The sequence below is a fragment of the Acomys minous genome (assembly GCF_964271855.1).
Source record: "Acomys minous genome assembly, chromosome: 7".
Taxonomy (NCBI): Eukaryota; Metazoa; Chordata; class Mammalia; order Rodentia; family Muridae; genus Acomys; species Acomys minous.
The window spans coordinates 5,507,141-5,529,341 of record NC_140488.1 but is presented as its reverse complement, the minus strand read 5'-3'; the positions used below and the strand labels follow the sequence as shown (position 1 = coordinate 5,529,341).

Below are 22,201 nucleotides of genomic sequence, written 5' to 3'. Positions count from 1 at the left end.
TGAAAAGTAAAGATCGTGCTTTCTATAAAGTAAACCTGAACAAACAGAGTGAATTTAAGCTTAACATTGTTAGAGGTTAAAAAAATGTACTTGAAAGACTTTGAGATGTACCTCAGTTACTCCAGAGGCTGACTGATCTATGTGCACTGTGGGTTCCACTACTGCCACTGGGCGCACATGCTGTGTGATTGTGTTTGGGTTTGTTGAGGCTGTCTCTGCTGCCTTTTGATGTCCTTGGCCTTGGTCTACAATGGTTTCTAGGGTCTTAACATTTTTCTTGTCTTCGGTGTTTTCTGTTATTTGACAGTAATATTCATATGATGAGGAGCTACAAAGTACAATCATTTCATCGATATTCTGTTCCTTAGAATTGGAGGTCTTTGCCTCTTCCAATGATTTATTCTCATCCTCATCACTGCTGCCTTCTTGTTCTGGGGAGGCTTCTTCTTCCTGGCTGTCATTTAAAAGGATCTCTGGAGGCACTTCTAATTCCATGTCCATGTTGTTTGAATCTGTCGTACACTTCTGTCCAGAACCTGAGGAAGGAACAACCATAGAGGAGATTGGGACTAAAACAATAAAATGTGCCATCGTTATATAACAGGACATTGTGGTTTAATCTCATGTTTAAGGATGAGATATGCTTGGAGAGATGGCTCAGAAGATAAGAGCACTGTCTGCTCCTCCCGATGTCCTGAGTTCAATTCTCAGCAACCATATAGTGGCTCACACCCATCTGTACTGTAATTTGATGCCCTCTTCTGCGATGCAGGCATACATGCAGATAAAGCACTCATACATAAAATAAACAAATACAAATCTTTAAAAAAAGGAGATGTGCCAGGTACTAGGAATCATTTACAGGACAGTATTTTTTAAAATTCATTCATATTTGAAAGTTAATGACAAATATATCTGAATTTCTCTGTGCCCATCTCCCATTTTATACTGGTGCTTAAATCCAGCCCAGTTAATAGTAACCTTTCATGGCAACATCCTTTGGGCTCTACCTCATGATGTTGGGTGTCCTCTAATTACTAAAGCTGAAATAAGTCACAAATGACTCTAAGTCTCACAGGCAGGAATTTACGTAAGCAAACTGAAAGTTCCATGCAAAACCTCTGAAAAAATGTCATTAGTAACATTATTCATAATTATCAAAAACTTGAAAGCAATCCAGATGTCCTTCTGCTGATGGAGGGATTAAAATTGGCAATATAGTCATAATGTGGAATAAATGAAAGTGATCCATTGTTTCCTGTGACAAGAAATTTGCTAACTGTACATTTCTAAGAAAAGAAGACAGATGAAAAAGTCCTCACATTGGTAATAAGAATGAAACCAATGTTGTTTTGATTATGTAATGTGTGACAGTAAGGGCATCACAATGGAATGGATAGATTTTTTTTTTTGCTTTCTTCCATGTTCCCATGTATTGCTCATTCTATTCAAATTATTTTATTTTTGTGACAACATCCATGAATCCCAGGATGGCCTTGAACTCATGGCATAGATAATGGCCATGAACCCCTGACCTTTCTGCCTCTACCTCCTGACTACTGCATTGAAAATTTTCTCTAAGTCCAAAATTAGTTCAAAATGAAAAACATTAACAAAATGTAAGCATCAGGATCAGGCAGAGTGCCCCACCAGATACCTCCCAATTGCTCCATGCAGCTTCAGGATGCACACTTCACAACAATGCTATGGATACAAGCAAATTGATCTTCAATCATTCAGTTAGTTTTATATATTCCATTTTAGTCCTTTTGGAAAATTCTAGTTCCCTGACAGTTTCAGTGCTCAGAGCTTTGACTAAACTTTTCTGCTATCAATCACTTCCAAATCACTTTTGCATCTTAATAGTATATTTGCAATTTTCTGGTCCCAAATGAAAAAATAAAATAAATATCAGTAAGCCATAGCAAGCACTCCAGATGCTGCTAAATTTCAATGTCTCTTGCTGGTTATCTGGCTTTGCTCCTCTGACTGGAAAGGCTAGCTGTGGGATCTTATAAGGATTGTTCCACAGCTGGTTTAACAATAATGAATATAATTCCGCAGAACATCCCTACAAGGTAACTTCAGATAAGTAGGTTAAGTGCAATCACTCTTCATGTAAATGTTAGAAATGGTCACACACACACACACACACACACACACACATGCACATGCACACACACATGCACACGCACACGCACACACACACGCACACACACACACACACACCTACCTTTGTGCTGTTTTCAAAGAACTATTTGGAAAGGAGATCTGAAACTTACAGAAATAATGGAAGTGGTGCTACTAAAACTATTTGACAGTTAAACCTACATTTGAAACTGAGTAGAAAAGAAAGATGAACCATAATAAGTGAAAATGTCACAATATAACTTATCTGCAATGAGATCCATGTCTCAAGTGTTGCAGGTTTTATACAATGTTATAATTAGGACTTTGTTATAGAAACACATAAAAGAAGCAGCAGTATTTTGGAGGGATTAACCACCTTCACTGCTACTTCCATTACATTGTCCTGGCAACACACATGCCTATAATTCTGTCATCTCTGCACTCAGGAGTCGAGCTAAAGGGCCCGCTCTGACTTCTAGGACAGGGTGAACTATACACAAAAAATTTGCGTCAAAACATCAACAAAACTAAAACAAAAACATGTTGTTGCACTAAGACACTGCAAGGACATAAACAATAAAGTGTTATTTATTCAAAGACAGATCTATCACAATGTTTGCAGTATTAAAATCAAAAGCAAGTGAGTAATACAAATTCAACAGAAAAAAGGAGAGTCTGCACATTTCTAACTGGGGTTTCTAGAAGGTGAAAGATCAGTGATTGCTTGAATCTATGAGAAGATATTTATGTCACTGTATTTTCTATCAACAGTCTATCCCATCCCCAACTAACCTATATTTACCTTTCAGCTATTATCATCTATCTACAATCTATCATCTATCTATCTTGTGTTTATTTTCTATGTATCATTTATACCCCTGCTATCCTGTGTCTAATTTACACCTATGTATGATTGACGATCTACCTATACTGTATCCCTCTCTGATCTATTATTTCATCTATCATCAAAATTTAGCTCTTCTAAGTCTACATTCCATCTAGTATCTTCCATTTATCTACTGTTTACGTTCTATTGATCTTGTATCTGTCATCCATCTGTCTATCACCTACCATCTATATACCCTGTGTCTATCTTCCAAATTTCTGTACTTGGTTATCTAGCCATTCTGTGTTTATATTGAATCTATCTATCATCTATCCTGTAGCTGTTCTGTGTCAATCTATCTACATATACACCTTGTACCTATCCTGTGTTTGTATTTGAATCTAGCCCACAGTTACCTTGTGTCTATGGTCCATCAATGGATCACCTATACTGCAGCTGTTCTGATTCTGTCTTCCATTTATGGATCACCTATCCTATAGCTATCCTGTGGTCTTGTTCCATCTATCAAAACCATCTCTCAGTCTTCTATCCTTTGTATACCCTGTGTCTACTTATATCATATTTCCTCTACCTATAATGTGTCTATATAATATTCCTGTTATTTATCATCTTACTGTCCTGTATCTCTCTAACCATAGATCACAATCCTCTAAGCATCCCATGCCCGTCTTCCATCTATCCCTCAAGCTATCCTGTGCATGTATACCATCCAAGTATCATTTATCATTAGCTACCTTTTATCTCTCATCCACCTCTCTCTCTCCTATCCTCTACCTATTCTGTGTCTATCACCTAATCTCTTTAGATTTATTTATTTCCCATCTCTTCTCTATGATATATCTAGATAACTTTCATTTCTTTCTTTCTTTTATACCTCCATTGTTAAATGTATTGTATATTCTTTAATCTAGTTCTTCCTCTTCTATGGCATATACTTTACCATCTATTGTTTATAATCTATCATACCTCTTATAGTAATGAGCTATAATTTATCACATAGCATTCACCATCCTTCATGTATTTTTTTGTACTGTGTAACTTTTGTGATAAAACTTGTTGGTATTAAACTGGGAACAGGGCTTCTTCAAGACCCAGCTATTCCACTCCTTGGAATATACCCAGAAGATGCTCCACCACACAACAAGAACATTTGCTCAACCATGTTCATAGCAGCTTTATTCTTAATAGCCAGAACCTGGAAACAGCTGAAGTGTCCCTCAGTAGAAGAATGGATAAAAAAAACTGGTACATTTACACTATGGAATACTACTCAGCTATTAAAAACAAGGAATTCCCAAAATTTGTGGACAAATGGATTGAAGTAGAAATGATCATAATGAGTGAGTTAACCCAGAAGCAGAAAGACTCAAATGGTATATACTCACTTATATCTTGACACTAGCCCAATAATATGTCCCATGAAAGCCTTCATTTACCAGGAAAGTGGGACAGAAGGGAGGACATCCTATTGGGACTCTAGGTGAGAGAAGCATGGGAGAATGTGGAAATAGAAGGATCCAGAGGGTCCTAGAAACCTACAAGAAGAGCATTATGATGGGCAGATCTGGGCCCAGGGATCTGGCTCAAAATATGGCACGAGCCAAGGACAATACGTGCAGTGAACTTTGAACCGCTACTCGAATCTAGCCAATGGACAGGACATTCTCCACAGTTGAATGGAGAGTGGGGTCTGACTTTCACATGAACTCTGGTGCCTCATATTTGACTATGCCCCCTGGATGGGGAGGCCTGGTGGCACTCAGAGGAAGGATAGCAGGCTACCAAGAAGAGACTTGATACCCTATGAGCATATACAGGGGGAGGAGGCCCCTCCTCATTCACAGTCATAGGGGAGGGAATAAGGGGAAAATGGGAAGGAGACAGGAATGGGAGGATGCAAGGGATGGGATAACCATTGAGATGTAATATGAATAAATTAATAAAATATATTTTAAAAACATGTTGGTATTTAAAAGTACAGCCAATCTGGCCCCTTTTGCCAGTGTATTCCATGAGATTGTTAACTGTGGTATAAATAGTATTACTCAAGAACAGGAAAGACATTTCATAAGCACCAAGTTAGACAATTAAGCTTAAATAAGGTATATACTTAACTACATAGCTTTAGACTAGACTAAAAATTATATAACTGAAATATGAAATTATGAAATCCACAGTTTACAGTTGGTGAGTTCCTCATCCCTATATCAATGATTGGTACAAGATTAGACAAAAAGATAACTCAGTATTTTGCCCTTACAATAGAGCTCCGAGTCAACCTTACCTTATCACCCACTTGAAGTAAAGTGGTCTTGTGTCTACTGTATCCAGGCAACTCTAGAATCCACACTGATTAGGAGATTGCTGAGAACATAAAAGCCACTGACTATGATTAGTCCTAAGAGGCAGGGCTGTGATTGGTCAAAACACAAGTTTAAATGACTGTGGTTACTGTTAAGAGCAAGGCTGTGATTGGCCTAAAACACAAACTTCAATGACTATGATTTGTTCTCAGAGTCAGTGTTGTCATTTGTTCAAAGATAATCCTTAATGAATGTCATTGGTGGTTAGTGGTGAGGCTGTGATAGGTCTAAAATGTAAGCCCCAATGACAGTGGCTGGTTCTACAAGGCATAGCAGTTAGGCTCAATGAGTCTATAGGGAGATATTCAGCAGTTGCTGCTTTCCTGATTTGATCTTTTAAACATATATCTCTATATGTTATATTTTGATTACTTTTATTTTATTAAATGTTTCCCCTGAATGTATGTATACCATGTGCATGTCTGACACCTATAGAGATCAGAAGAATGTGTTGTACCTCATTGAACTTGAGTTACAAATAGTTGTAAGCCATTATAATGGGTACTGTGAACCAAACTCAGGTCCTGTGCTGGGGCAACAAATGTTCACAACCACAGAACCATTTCTCTCTCCTCCTCGAGTTATATTCTGTTGCCTCTCTGCATAGTACCACACAGAAAAAGACCACTGTCCCAGGACACCAGAAGAGGTCCATAGAGCAGACAAGTCTTTAGGCTAGAAATGTTCCCAGTCTTTGGCTAAGAGCTCTAAAGCGAGCTTGTGTTACTGGCTAAGAAATACCCCCAATTCTTATGCCTATGCAAGACCTATAACACTAGCTGCTGCCAAAGCATGAGATAATTCAATATCCGAGCCTGCCTTGTATTACAAGTCTAACTACAGAGCAGGAGTGGACATTCTCTACTTCCTAGGCTCAGACAATAACTGGAAGGCTCAGTAGGCCAAGAGTCTCAATACCAGAGGCCTGCACAAGAGCTGCCATACTGTAGGGTGTTACCTCCTGTTGCTCAGATTACTCCAGATATTTTCCTTTTTTGTTTTATTTGCTTTAACATGGGATACAGTGTAACCTAGCTGCCCCCTCAACTCACTTTAGGTCCTTAAACTACTGATTCTCCTGCCTCTAGTTCACAAGGACTAGGATTAGAGGCCTCTGCCACCATGTAAGATTCCTCATGGCTTAGATGGAACACACATCATCCATATCACCATCCCAGTATTTTGTGATAAATTTGTGAAGTTTTTTCCCCATTAATCTAGCTGTGGAAAATAAAAAGCCCCAAATCCTGCACAGTAATTTATGAGTAAGAATAAAATACAGAATGGGTCTTTACTTACTAGATATCAAGAATTATTATAAAGCTTCAGTACTCGAGATTGTTGACAACACTGAAGACATGTAAAATATAAGGAAACAAATGTGAAAGACACATAGCTCCAATAAGATCCTTGCCAGGCCTTCCACCTGCTGCCACACTGACCTTTGCGTTCTCAGCATTATCTATAGGGGCTAGAGGCATGGGAGCTCTGTTTATGGCAAAGGAGGGGAAGGACAAGTGGGACCTCAAGAACAAGGCCTTACTCCACCTCTTGGCAGGACCACGTATTACTCTCTGATCTTCAGCAAGTGAATTGGCATCTCTGTGCCTCAGTTTGTTTATCTGCCAAATAGGAACAAGGCTAAAAGTGCCTGCTTCAAAGAGTTGCTCAGAGAGTCAGTGAAGTGATCAGTTAAAGCTGGCCTGGTGTTTACCAGTGAGCTTAAGACACAGTGAGTCTGACTTGCATTCTGTACATTGGGTGCCTCCTCTTTCTTGGAACTAGGGACCATGTATCTTTCGACATCACTGGAATCTGGCACCGGGGCTTGTGGGGTGCTGCTGGAGAGGTCAAGCTCTGGCATATCTGGATATCCAACTGAGTTCAGTCCATTACACTGGACTCCCTTTCTCAGTGGGGTTCTCTTATCCCCTGATCTGGGACCCACAGATCCTCTAAGGAGTATCATGAGCTCTCAGGGAGATTACAACCCCAACCGTTTCCTGATAAGAAACTGTTCAGCAAGCACCTCCAGCCTCCAGCAAATGACCTTTATTATTACCTGGAAGTTCTTCCTCCATCCATAGGATAATTTTGTACTGTGTTTTCCTTCTTGTGAAAGGACCTCATGCTACTGCATGTTAATGAGATACTGTATCCCTGCATGTAAATCAAGTGTCCTGGCACATAGTGTATCAGACACCCTCAAACCTCTCCCCACTGCCCAAGGTTTACAAATAAAAGTCAGCTGGCTGACTGGCTGGCTGGCTGGCTCTCTTGTGCTCACGCCATCCTTCTACCATGACCTTCTGAGACTCCATTTATTCTGGGGAAGAATCACCGTTGAATGCCTGGGGCTTGACTGTTGATCAAGGCAGGCACAGTGATGGCAGAGCTGCTACATTGCTGATAGCTAGGTGCTGACTGACCACTGCCGAAGCACCACCAGCCTGTGTCTCACCTGACCTGTCTGCCAGCCAGTTTCAAACATCTACCTGCTTCTTCTGCCTTGCTTGGCACAGCAGCTAGACAAAGGGCTATAACATGTTTGGTATCATCAAGGCCATGTAGAACTCCAAAGTCTCCACTGCCTTCTGACACCAGAGCTAAACTGTAACACTCCATGGAAAACTCAATTTCCTCCTCCCCTGGTAAGACCAGGAAAGTCACGTAGGACATTGGCCTCACCCTAAAGCACTTTAGCATGTCCTGAGAAAACCAGGACCTTTGACCTCAAGGTCCATTCCTTTTCATTCAGGAGCAAGAGGCATCTGGACAGAGCCACTGTCTTATCCACAACAGGTGTTTGCTAAATCTTTTTAGATCAAAAGTTGGATCTGCTTCCTCCCTCAGCAAACCTTGACCACCCTGTCCTCCCTTGTCCCTCAACTTCACCAGCCCTATCTCCTCCTCTTCCTGTTTTTTCTCTCCCTTATGCCTTCTTGCATTTCTGCCTATACCTATTTGCAGCCACATTAATTATTTTCCTGACATGCGTTCATCAAAATCGAACCTCTCTGTGAGTCTTCCTTTCCCAGCCTCACTTCACCTTCAAGTCCTGACCTTTACTCTACAAAAGACTCGTGTTTTCTCTGCAAATTCTTCACCCTCTACACACTAGTCACTGATTAGATTGTAGTCTCAGTTGTGCTCCTTCAGTCCTTTCCATGGTGGCCCTCACCTCACTGCTCCAGACTGTGACTGCATTTGGAGACAAGGTCTTTAATGAGGGAACTGAGGTAGAATGGGTGGGCACTGGTGCAGTGTAACTGCGGTCCCTATTACAGGGGGCAGATAAGACACAGTCATATACAGAGTGTGATCCTGTGAGTGCACTCACTGTAGACCGCCATCTACAAGCCAGGGAGAAAGATCTCAAGAAAGAACCAACCCTGGCAACATCTGGACCTTCAACTTCCATCTTTAAAAACTGAAAAAGCAATATATTTTTCTGTTCAAATCACTGTACTTCAAGGCTTTCCTCTGATATCCCAAAGTCACATATCCTGTATTGTTCAGTGATGTCATATGTCAGGTACACTTCTAGGACCTACAAATAGAGATGACAATGAGCCAAGCATGAGCCACTACCTCATGGACATTAGGCCAGCCTCTCTCCAGGAAGTCAAATATGCAGGAGAGTGAATGAAGACTGGCTGTATGGAGAAAAGTGGAGCAGATTAAGGTAGCCATTGAGGCTCTACTGAGAGGATGCGCTTTTTGCTGAAACCTGAAGGACATGAACTATCTTGTTCTGGATACACAGACTTACAGAAGTAAGCACCACCAAAGCGCAGCTTCCTCTAGTGTGTTTTAAGGTAGGGGTGGGAATCATGCAAGGCCTCCCAGGCCATCACAGGAGACTTTGACCATCAGTTTAAATGGCATGGAAAGAAACTGAAGGCTATGAATCAGGGAGCACCATAATCTTTTCTATCTTCAAGTAACCCGTCAGACTTATTTCCTAATGAAAATGAGATGTCACACGTAGAAGTTAGGGCACTTTTGGGAGGCTGCTGGAACAATCCAGGAGAAGCGTGACACTGACTTGTATCAAACAGTGGGAAGGAAATAAAATTCTAGATGGTGTTTGATGGAAGAAATGTGAATATTAGATGACAGCATGAAATTTAATGAATACTTACAAACTGGAGTCAAGGAGGGTGCTCAGAGTATTAGTCAAAGAAACATGAATGATGGAGGTGGTTTAACTGAGATGAAGAAGACAGGGTAGAGCTGGTTACATAGAAAGGTCTAGAGTCCTGAGTCAATATCAAGGCTGGAAATGGGAATGGGCAATTATCATTTAATTACTATTAAGCCACAGGACAGGCTCTTGGTAAGATTCTGTATATGGTACAAGAGAAGCACCTTCAGAACTAGGCCCTGAACAATCCTACATTTTAAGGCAGAATAGAGGACAAGGAGGAAATGCAAAAGGTGAAAAAGGAGGATGGGCTGGCAAGAAGTGAAACCACCAGGCTATGGGGGAAACCAACAAATGGCAGCATGAAGATTGGGGAAGGGGGGGGCAACTATAATCCCAATCCCTCCCTTGAGAGATTTATACAGGTGGTTGAGTTTAAGAATACCCTGGGCTTGGTAGGAGTGCCAACCCAGGCAGATATTCAGCAGGGATGAGTATAGTCTAGTGATATGAGGGGAGAAAACTTGTAGTAGTCTCCTGGGAGACAGAAGGGTGGATGCTCTCTGGAACTTTGGCGTGATTGCAGGGCTGCATCAAGAACCCATCTGAGGATTAATGGCCCTTACTTTAATAAGACAGTATTTACTCAGGGTGTCTGTGTGGGTTTCTGCAGCCACATTCAATTGCACTGGTGCAGGCTCAGAGTTGTGGTGTTTCCAGATGAATACAAGGAAATGACACAGGACTGTCAAAAAAAAGTATGTGGATTCAAGGAAAATATTCACAGAACTAATTGTCAACTTCTGGCTGCACAAGGAAGGCTAGAAGGAAGGAAGGAGGGAAGGAAGGAAGGAGGGAAGGAAGGAGAGAAGGAAGGAAGGAAAGAAGGAAGGAAGGAAGGAAGGAAGGAAGGAAGGAAGGAAGGAAGGACCAAGCCATAATTTGGTAAGAGCCAGGATTTGGTGAACCAGACCCAGAATCTGTACCTGGCTGTTGGGGAGCTGAATGCAAAATAGGAAGAACAGAGAAGAAAGCAGCTGTGGTAGTGAGGAGAGAAGTATGCTGCCAAGTAGGACCACAAAGCATGTGTCAACACAAAATCACCAAGAATGTGTACATCCCATGCCTTGGATTCACTGCGAAGCTGAGAGATGCCTCACCCATGACTGTCCCCTTATGCCACAGCCTCACTGCTCCCTTAGGCTCCCTTGCCCTGTCCATCACCCCAACACTGAGCTCCTCCCTCAGCTGCACTTCTCATCCCTTCCTCACCCATGTCCTTGAGCCTTTTCTCCTTTTTAAAATAAATAAATAAATCGCAGCACTCCTGTACTCCACTTGATTTATAAGTTGAACTTTCTGAGAGGGGTGCCTACATAGAAGGGGTTAAAAGGTCCAGGTTGCTTAGCCCTCATTTGGTAACTAAAAATACCAAATACTACACAATCAAAAACCATTGGAAAACCAACACAGTTGAGTGAAAAAGTCCACCCTTGAAAACTTTGTTCCAGATACACAAGTTATTTCCGGCTATGTGATAAGGTTTATTTTAAACAAAATTGATTTGCATTTCTCTGATGACTAACGAGGCTGAGCATTTCTTTAAGTGTTTCTCAGCCATTTGACATTCCTCTGTTGAGAATTCTCTGTTTAGTTCTGAACCTCATTTCTCAATTGGTTTATTTGGTTTGGTGGTGTTTAATTTCTTGAGTTCTTTATATATTTTGGATATTACCTTTGTCAGATGAAGGATTGGTGAAGATCTTTTCCCAGTTTGTAAGCTGTCGTTTTGTTCTACTGACAGTGTCTCCTGCCTTACAGAAGCTTCTCAGCCTCATGAGGTCCCATTTATTAATTGTTGACCTTAAGGCCTGGGCTGTTGGTGATCTGTTCAGGAAGTTGTCTCCTGTGGCTAGTTCCATGAAACACTTTACTTACCAGGAAAGTGGGTAAGAGGAAAGGACATCCTATAGGGACTTTAGGTGAGAGAAGCATGGGAGAAAGGGGAAATAGAAGGATCCAGAGGGTCCTAGAAACCTACAAGAAGAACATTATGACAGGCAGATCTGGATCCTGGGGTCCTGTTCAAACTATAGCACCAGCCAAGGACAATACATGCAGTAAACTTCCAACCCTACCCAGACCTAGCCAATGGACAGGACATTCTCCACTGTTGAGTGGAGAGGGAGGTCTGACTTTCAAACAAACTCTGGTGCCCCAGTTTTGACCACATCCCCTGCATGGGGAGGCCTGGTGGCACTCAGAGGAAGGATAGAAGGCTACCAAGAAGAGACTTGATACCCTATGAGCATATACAGGGGGAGGAGGTCCCCCTCAGTCACAGACATAGAGGAGGGGAGTAGGGGGGAAGCAGAAGGGAGGGAGGAATGGGAGGATACAAGAGATGGGCTACCAATTTAGATGTAATACGAATAAAGTAATAAAATATTTTAAAAAATAAAAAATAAAAACAAACAAAATTGAGTCTATGTTTGGACTACAGTCTCATTCCTATGACATTTGATTATATACATGTAAATATTCCAAACACCAAAATCTGTATCTCTTCTTGCCTCAGGCATATGAAAGAAAGTAGACTGTTTGGCATTCTCCACTGCTTCTGGCATCCACTGGGGACATTGAGTGTTAGGCCCCAAGAGTAAGGGGAGAAAAGTGTATTTGGACACAGGGAAGGTTCTTCGCTGTTGCTAAGATCCACGTGGCTCCTTCTGCAAATATCACAGCTACTGGATAGAAGCTCAAGACAGGGTATCGAACTGGATGTCTTTGGAGTAAAACATGTATTAGAAGAGTTAGTAACACTCTGGAGAGACAGCAAGGATGAGGGTGCTCAAGCCCCTCTGTGGATTTGGAGTCCCTTTTTATACATTTTATACATTTCAGAGGAAGGGAAGTAGCCCCATGCCGGGCAATTGATGAGCAGTCCATGCTACACACTATGATCAGGTTGTCTGTAATTCCAAGGTGGCAGGGATGAATGTGTGACCTTTAGGGTGTTGGGGAAAGGGGAGGAGAGAACATTTAGTTAATGTGTTTCCATCATACCATTGTTTGCAACACAAACTACTGATAGCTTGGAGTGTGCTGATCTTGGGCCTGTATGGAAAGTCAACTATCATGGCAGCTTTAAAAAAAATAAAGTATCACTTCAGAAAGATCTTTGAAGGAGAGTCTTGCATTAAAAGATCCATGATGGGTAGAGTCCTCATCCCCAGTGAGTGATCTTGCAGCTCTTCTGTCACTGGTCCATACCTGCCACACCAGAGCGTGATGGTGTGTTTGGATCAGAAGGACTTCTACGTGGGCGATGAGGCCCAGAGCAAGAGAGGCATCATGACCCTGAACCCCACTGAACACGACATCGTCACCAACCAGGACAATATGGAGAAAATCTGGCACCACACCTTCTATAACAAGCTGTGTGTGTCCCCCGATGAGCACCCTATGCTACTTTCTGAGGCCCCCCTGAACCCCAAGGCTAACCGTGAAAAGATGACTCAGATCATGTTTGAGACCTTTAACACCCCAGCCATGTACGCAGCCATCCAGGCTGTGCTGTCCCTGTATGCATCTGGTCGTACCACTGGCATTGTAATGGGCTCTGGAGACTGGGTCCCCCACACTGTGCCCATCTATGAGGGCCACACTCTTCCTCATGCCATCCTGCATCTGGACCTGGCTGGCCGGGACCTGACCTCGTGAAGATCCTGACCAAGTGTGGCTACAGCTTCACAAGGAGAGCTGAAAGGGAAATTGTGCATGACATCAAAGAGAAGCTGTGGTATGTTGCCCTGGACTTCGAACAAGAGATGGCCACTGCTGCATCCTCTTCCTCCCTGGAGAAGAGCTATGAGCTTCCTGATGGCCAGGTCATCACAACTGGCAATGAGCAGTTCCGCTGCCCTGAGGCTCTTTTCCAGCCTTTCTTTCTGAGTATGGAATCCTGTCGTATCCATGAAACTACATCCAATTCCATCATGAAGTGTGACCTTGATATCTGCAAAGACCTCTGTGCCAACCCAGTGCTGTCGGGTGGCACCACCATGTACCCAAGCATTGCTGACCAGATGCAGAAGGAGATCACTGCTCTGGCTCCTCGCACCATGAAGATCAAGGTCATTGCTCCTCATGAGCACAAGTACTCAGTATGGATCGGTGGCTCCATCTTAGCCTCACTGTCCACCTTCCAGCAGATGTGGATCAGCAAGCAGGAGTACAATGAGTCCAGGTCCTCCATCGTCCACCACAAATGCTTATAGATGGACTGTTACTAAGCTGCGTTTTAACACCCATTCTTTTGACAAAACCTAACGTGCCCAGGGAGGAAAAAACAAAAAACCGTGAGACAACATTGGAATGGCTTTTTTTGTTTTTGTTTTATTTTTAATTTTTTCTAAAGTTTTTTTTTTTTTATTTTTGCACTTTTGACTCAGGATTTAAAAACTGGAATGGTGAAGGCAACAGCAGTCTGCTGGAGCAAGCTTTCCCCAAAGTTCTACAATGTGGCTGAGGACCTTGATTGTACATTTTTTGTTTTGTTTTTTGTTTCGTTTTAGTCATTCCAAGTATCCATGAGATATGGCTACAGGAAGTCCCTCACCCTCCCAAAAGCTACCTTTAGTCCCTAGAGAAGGATGGCCAAGTCCACTCCCTGAGTTCACACTGGCAAGGTGACAGCATTGCTTCTGTATAAATTATGTACTGCAAAAAAATTTTTAAACCTTCTGCCTTAATACTACTTTACTTTTGTTTCTTAATTTTTGAATGGTCAACCAGCCATCCGTGCTCCCCCTTTGGTTTTTGGTCCCCTCAACTTGATGTATGAAGGCTTTGATCTCCCTGGGGGTGGGCTGAGGTGTTGAGGTAGCCAGGCATTGCCTGTACACTGACTTGAGACAATTTAATAAAAGTGCACACCTTACCAAAAAAAATTTAAAAAAAGATCCATGAGGAAAGTGGGAGGCCCACAGTTCTTGACAATTCTAAATGAGCAGAAACACTGCTGCTTCAGACTAAATAGGGCACAGAGATTATTATATGAAAAAAGGCTGTCTGAGCACCAAACATCCACATGCAGAAGGCATCCAAAGGCTGATGAAATAATATCCTGGAACTATGCAATGCCTTATATGGGTGACAGAAGGGTGACTAGGGTGGGAGTGTGGACCCTGAGTGTGTAGCTGCTGCTGGTCAACAGAAAGGGTGAAGCAACCAGCCTTGTTCTTTCTAGGTCTTGGAAACGAACAGGATTTGGTTTCCTTGCAATAAAATTTGCTTGCAAAAACAGTGGCTTGATTTCATTGTACTCTCCCTTTGTGAATAGGAGTGCATATCACCAGTATTCCAGATCATCTTCAAAGTTTGGGAGCCACGGAAAATCTCTTGACTTTCAGAGCTGTGCTAGCTAGAAAGGCATCGTACCCTAAAAGGGACTATACCCAAAACCGAACCCACACTTAATTTATTTTTTAAAATATATTTTATTAATTTATTCATATTACATCTCAATGGTTATCCCATCCCTTGTATCCTCCCATTCCTCCCTCCCTTCCATTTTTCCCTTACTCCCCTCCCCTATGACTGTGAATGAGGGGGACCTCCTTCCCCTGTATATGCTCACAGAGTATCAAGTCTCTTCTTGGTAGCCTGCTATCCTTCCTCTGAGTGCCACCAGGCCTCCCTATCCAGGGGATGTGGTCAAATATGGGGCACTAGAGTTCATGTGAAAGTCAGACCCCACTCTCCACTCAACTTTGAAGAATGTCCTGTCCATTGGCTAGATCTGGGTAGGGGTTCCAAGTTTACTGCATGTATTGTCCTTGGCTGGTGCCATAGTTTGAGCAATACTCCTGGGCCCAGATTCGCCCATCATAATCAATTGATTTTCTTGTAGGTTTCTAGGACCCTTTGGATCCTTCTATTTCCACATTCTCCCATGCTTCTCTCACCTAGAGACACAACAGGATGTCCTCCCCTCTCTCCCACTTTCCTGGTAAGTGAAGACTTTCATGGGACATGCCCCATGACTCTTTCTGCTTTTGGGTTAACTCACTCATTGTGATCATTTCTAGTTCCATCCATTTGTCCACAAATTTCTGGAATTCCTTGTTTTTGATAGCTGAGTTTAAATGATGAAATTTGAGATTTTGGAACTGATAAATTTTAGATAATAGTGATTCTTTTTAGATGTTGCTATAATAAATGGATGAAATATTTGGGAGCTATAGATGGGATGAACACATTTATACATGAGAGAAACCTTTTAAGAACATGCTATAGATAGAGCCCAGTTACAGTCTCTCCAGAGTATCCACCTTCTTGTCTCCATAACCAATGAATATGTTACAAGTCCAGTGAAAAATAAAGCTGCAAATGTAATTACAGGCAATGATTATCAAATCATAAAATATGGACATGATATGCTCTCTGGGTTGGTCCACTACGGTCCTTAGCATACTGCAAAGGAAAAGGATGAGAAAAAGAGAAATGAGCCAGGAAAACGCCATGTGACAGGTCTGTACCTCCCGTTGCTAGATCTGAAGATGGTGGAAGGATCAAGGAGATCACAAACCAAGACATGCAGAAGGTTTCAAAAGCAAAGTTTGGAATGGACAACCACCTTGCTGACACCATGGTTACATCCCAAAGAGACCTATGTTGGGTACCTACTATGCAGAATTGCAATATAATTAACTTGTGCTGTTTCAAGGCACTAGGTTTATGGTTAGTTGTTACAGCAGGAATACAGAAATACACATGAGAATAGAAACATTCTACTAGCGATTCTAAGCAGTGCTTTATTCTTTTTCTTAATTGATTTTTTTTTACCTTACATCCAGATCGCAGCCCCCTCCCTCCTCTCCTCTAGGTCCTGCCCTCCTACCCTCTTCTGCCTTTGCTGCTGCCCTTTTCCTCACCCACTTCCTACCAACCCACCCTGGCACATCAAGTTGCTTCAGGACGAAGCCCATCCCCTTCCACTGAGGCCAGCTAGTGGAAAGTGAGCCACAAGCAGGCAACAAAGTCCATGTCAGAGACAGCCCCTGCTCTGCATTCAAGGGGACGCACATGAAGACCAAGCTGCCCATCAGTTACATATGAGTCAAGAGCCTAGGTCCAGCCCATGCCTGCTCTCGGTTGGTGATTCAGTCTCTGTAAACCCCCATGGGCCTAGGTTAGTTGACACTCTTGGTCTTCCTACAAAGTTCATGTCTCCTCTAGGTCCGGCTATCCATCCCTCTACTCTTCTACTGACTCCCTGAGCTCCACCTAATGTATGCCTGTGGGTTTCAATATCTGTTTCCGTCCGCTGCTAGGTGGAGTTTCTCAGAGGACAGTTATGCTAGGCTCCTGTCTGCAAGCATAGCAGAGAATCATTCATGGTGTCAGAGGCTGCTTCTCTCCCAGGGGTGGATCTCACATTGGACCAGTCATTGGTTGGACATTCCCTCAATCTCTGCTCCATTTTTATTCCTGCACATCTTGTAGGCACAATAAATTTTGGGTCAAAGGTTTTCTGGGTCGGTTTGTGTCCCCTTCCCTCCACCAGAAGCCCTGACTGGCTAGGAGGTGGCCTCTTCAGTCTCGATGTCCCCTGATGCCAGGAGTCTCAGCTAGAGTCACCCTCATACACCCCCAGGAGCCTACCCTGTCGTGACTCTTCAGCTCATCTCAGAGATGGCCTCTGCCCACAGTTTCTTTTCTCTCTGAAAGCCCTATGTCCTCCTGGCCCTGCTCTCCCCACATCTCATTCCTGCCCTAGCTTCCCTCAGCACCCTCTCTTCTATCCTGTACCCTCTCTTCAACCCCTTCTGCTCTCCATTCTACTTTCTCTTCTGAATGAGATTCAACCATCCTCCTTTGGGCCCTCTTTCTAATTTAGCATCTTTGGGTCTGTAGATTGTAGTATGTTTATCCTTTACTATATGGCTAATATCCACTTATAAGTGATACCATGTGTGTCTTTCTGAGTCTGGGTTGCCTCACGCAGGATGATCTTTTCTACTTCCATCCATCTGACAATTTCATAATCACCTTGTGTTTAGTTGCCTAGTAATATCCCGCTGTGTAAATAAACCACAAATTCTTTATCCATTCTTCAGTTGAGGGACATGAAGAATGTGTCCAGATTCTGGCTATTATGAGTAAAACTGCTATGAACACAGTTGAGCAAATGTCTTTTTGTATGGTGGGATATGTTTTGGGTATATGCCCAGGAGTGGTAAAGCTGGGTCTTGAGGTAGAGATATTTCCAATTTTCTGTGAAAGTGCCATATTGATTTGCAAAGTGGTTGTACAAATTTGCGTTCCCACCAGAAATAGAGGAGTGTTCCCCTTTCTCCACATCCTCACCAGCATGTGAGGTCACTTGAAATTTTGATGTTAGACATTCTGGTAGGTGTAAGATGAAATCTCAGAGTCATTTTGATTTGCGTTTCTTTGATAACTAAGGACATTGAGTACTTCTCTAGGTGTTTCTTGGATATTCGATGTACCTTTGTTGAGAATTCTGTCTTGCTCTATACCCCATTTTTAAAATTGTGGTATGTGTTTTGTTGGTATTTAATTTATTAAGTTCTTTATATATTTTGAATATTAGCCCCTTGCTGCATGTAGGATTGACAAAGATCTTTTCCCAGTCTATAGGCTGCCAGGTTGTTCTGTTGACAGTGCCCTGTGCATTACAGGAGCTTTTCAATTTCACAAGGTCCCCTTTATTAATTGTTGATCTTAGAGCCTGAGCTGTTGGTGTTCTGTTCAGGAAGTTGTCTCCTGTGCCAATTAGCTCAAGGCTGTTCCTCACTTTCTCTTCTAATATATTTCGTGTTTCTGGTTTTATGTTGAGTTCTTTGATCCACTTTGACGTGAGTTTTTTGTAGAGCGATAAATGTGGTTCTATTTGCATTTTTCTATATATAGACCTCCAGTTAGACCAGCATCAATTGTCAAAGATGCTTTCTTTTTTCCATTGTATGGCCTTGGCTTTTTTGTCAAAATCAAAAGCGCATAGATGTGTGGGTTTACTTCTGGGTCTTTGATTTGATTCCATGGATCAACCAGTCTGTTTCTATGCCAGTATCATGCTGTTTTTATTACTGTTGCTCTATTGTACAGCTTTAGATCAGGCATGGAGATACCACCAGAAGTTCTTTTATTGTATAGGATTGTTTTAGCTATTCTGAGCTTTTTGTTTATCCAGTTGAAGTTGAGAACTGTACTTTCATGGTCTGTAAAGAATTGTTGGTAGTTTTATGGGAATTGAAAATAGACCTCTTGAAACTGAAAAGCTTCTGTAAGGCAAAGGACACTGTTAATAGAACAAAACAGCCGTCCAAAGATTTGGAAAAGATCTTCAAGAATCCTACATCAGATAAAGGGCTAATATCCAAACTATAGAACTAACTCAAGAAATTAAACATCAACAAAATAACCCAATTTTTAAAATGGGGTGCTGCTTAAGCAGGGAATTCTCAACAGAGATTTCAAGTAGCCTAGAAACACTTTTTAAAATGTTCAATGTCCTTAGTCATCAGGGATATACAAATCAAAACGACTCTGAGAGTCTGTCTTACATTAGTCAGAATGGCTAAGAAAAAAGACCTCAAGTAATACTAAGCTACCTGGTCTTCAACTCCCTCAGAGACTTGAGAAGAAATAAACTTGATTATCTGAATATACCAGGAGTGCAGGTTAGTAACTCTCCAAATGAAAATATAACAGAGACAGTTTTCTACCTGAATAGTCTCCCAAAACTCTCTATAACGTTGAGCATCTTCTTCGGCCTTCTGGCCCAATATCTCTGACACACACTTAGTTTTACAATAAAGCTTAGTTGTTTAGGGGTTAAGATGTATTTAGGTCTAGATAGGTGTTCTAAGTTGATAATGACAGTATGTGATGGAGACTGATTTACATTCAGAAATGTAGATGCAACAAGATAGGAAAGATGTCTTCTTCAAGGCTGTCAAACACAAATAGCCAAAACACTAAGAATGTAACATTTATATAATTCCTGATTGTGTCATGGTTCTTCTTGCTATAGATAATCTATTGCATATATATATATATATATATATATATATATATATATATATATGTGTTAAAATAATTTTTTAAGATCCTAACGTATAGCTTATATTTTAGCCCTTTGAGGTCACATAGTGTCTTTTCTTGGGCTGTTTAACTTTGCTTTCTATCTTTGTCTTAGTGTCAGATGGTCTCCTGACCCAGGACAGGTACGTTGGAGAAAAATTTAAAATAAGCATGCTTGGGTTGGGAGACAGGGTGTCTAATCCAACTCCAGAGCCAGCTCTTTAATAGAGTAGTACAGCATGAAGCAATAGAATTTCCACCAAAATTAATGAAAAGAGATGGGGAAGAATATGCCATTCTCACCAAAGGAAAAGCCTACCAACAGGGCATTCCAATTCAGAACATCTTTGACCAATATCCAAGGGCACCAAGAGTTATTTTAAAAAATATAAAAAAAATCCAAAACAAACTTGTTATTAAAGGTAAAAGCACAGAACGATGCAGATACCTCAATTGTGGGAGAATTCAGTGCCCCATTCTATCCAATGGACAGATCACTGAGGCAGAAACATAATAGAGAAACAATGAATCCAATGGACCCAATGGTTATCTACAGAACTTTTCACCCAACACAAAAGAGTACTCTCTCTTCTTTGCACCGCATGGAACCTTCTTGAAAATTGGCAGTATATAGTCGTTCACAAAGCAAACCGTATACAAAAAATTGAAATTACTCATTCTGCTTTCCCAGATCACCATGGATTAAGATGGATCTGAACAACAGAAATAACAAAACCCCTACACAATCATGAAAAATGAGCAACTCCCTACTCAGTGACAACTGGGCCAGGGAAGAAATAAAAAAAAAAGAAATTAAAGACTGTCTAAAATTCAATGAAAATGAAGGCGCAACATACCCAAGCTTATGGGACACAATGAAAGCAGTACTAAGAGGAAAGTTCATACTACTAAGTGCCTTCATACAGAAATTGGGGAGATTCCATACTAGCCACTTAACAGCTCCTCTGGAAGCTTCCACAACAAAAGAGGCTGACACACCCAAGAGGAATAGATGGCTGCAAATAATCAAACTCAAGCTGAAGTCCACAAACTAGAAACGGAGAACAAGACTAAGAGTGAACAGAAACAAGAAGCAGTTCTTTAAGAGGAAGAATGAAGGGAATCAAGGGGCAGTCCTTTCAGAAGGTCAACAAGATAGACAAAAGACACACGCTTAGCCAAACTAACTAAAAGGCAGAGAGAAAATATCCAAATCAACAAAATCAAAAAGGAAAAACCAAACAGAACAACATCTCCATAACCCCTAAGGAAAAGAAGCAGTCATTGAATGTCTCCCAAACAGGGGGGTGGGGGAAGCCTCAGGGCCAGATGATTTTAGCTCAGATTTCTACCAGACTTTCAAAGAAGAGCTAATACCAATACCCTTCAAAATATTGCACAAAATAGAAACAGAAGGAACATTGCCAAACTCACTCTATGGGGCCACAGTCATTCTGGTACCTAAAACAGACAAAGACCCATCAAAGAAAAAAAATTCAGGCCAATTTCCCTTAAGAACACTGATGAAAAAAATACTCACAAACTGAATCCAAGAACTCATCAAAGATATCACTGGCCACGAACAAGTAGTTTCCATCCCAGGAATACAGAAGTGGTTCAACATATAAAAGCCCATCAACCTAATCTGTCATATAAACCATGGAAGGAAAAACGAAACATGATCACCTCATTAGATGCTAAAAATCATGTGGCAAAATGCAACACCACTTCATGATAAAGGCCTTGGAGAGATCAGGGATAAATGTTCTGATAAGATGGAACACTGACTACTTACTAATTACTCCCAAGCACAAGATTTTAATTTCCCTTTGGTGGTATACTGAATATAGACCTGAGGGTGCCTCTCATCATGCTAGAAACAAGTCTGCCCAATCTGTATACCAATTCTTCTGAGTGAGAAAAGAATGTCCACACTTTTACTGGGTCTCAAAGGCATAAGCCTACCCCAGATGTCTTATAGACACAACTTTAACTTTTGTCCCTAGTCTGTATTCTTCTCAGCAGGTTTTTACCTGGCTAACAGACTCCATCCAGAGCTGCTGAGAGCTGGACCTGCGGGAAGTTGATATAAACCAATCTCAAAGATGGGACTACTCTCTGTCTCTTCAGCTGGATCAGTTAAACAGATGTTTTTGGTAAGTGCCCCATTACCTAGCCTTTGAGTACCTTTCAGCCTTTCTAGGCCCCAATAACAGTGCCCCTAATGTCACTAGGAAAAAAAAGTGACAGAAGAGAAGGACATTGCCCATTGTCCCACTTTATAGGCTGAAATGCTGAGTCAAGGGCAACTCTCTGGCAGGAGGGACAAATGGCCACAAGGAAAAAAGCTCTTAGTTCTGTTTAAACCAGTCATCCTTGCCACTGCATTTGGACTCGGCTGTTGGGTGGTCTGGTCATAGAGTCTCTCAAAACTTGAGTAGAGCATTCATTGTTAATAACTCCAAATATGCCTACTTAAGATAACCAGAGCTGAATACTAAATATTCCTTCCAAAAAGGAGATAGGTAAGAGGATTGGCCCTTCCTGGGAATATCCAGTCCAAATGCAGCCCACCTAGGAAAGCCCTTACAGCCCCACCCA

General features: G+C 41.7%; 2 protein-coding genes across 2 annotated transcripts in view; one reads left to right on the top strand and one right to left on the bottom strand.

Moving 5' to 3' along the window:
- LOC311601296 (uncharacterized protein) overlaps window positions 1–22,201 on the bottom strand; it is a 356,408-nt gene that overhangs the window by 4,556 nt on the left and 329,651 nt on the right. The window contains exon 5 of the mRNA XM_084788668.1: window positions 112–536. Coding sequence (XP_084644794.1) covers window positions 112–536 — 425 coding nt within the window. The remainder of the gene's footprint in view (window positions 1–111; window positions 537–22,201) is intronic.
- Window positions 12,773–13,879, top strand: LOC311601315 (actin, cytoplasmic 2-like). Its single transcript, XM_084788717.1, is given in 2 exon segments — window positions 12,773–13,202; window positions 13,205–13,879. Coding segments are annotated over 2 exon segments (987 nt in total). The 5' UTR covers window positions 12,773–12,778; the 3' UTR covers window positions 13,768–13,879.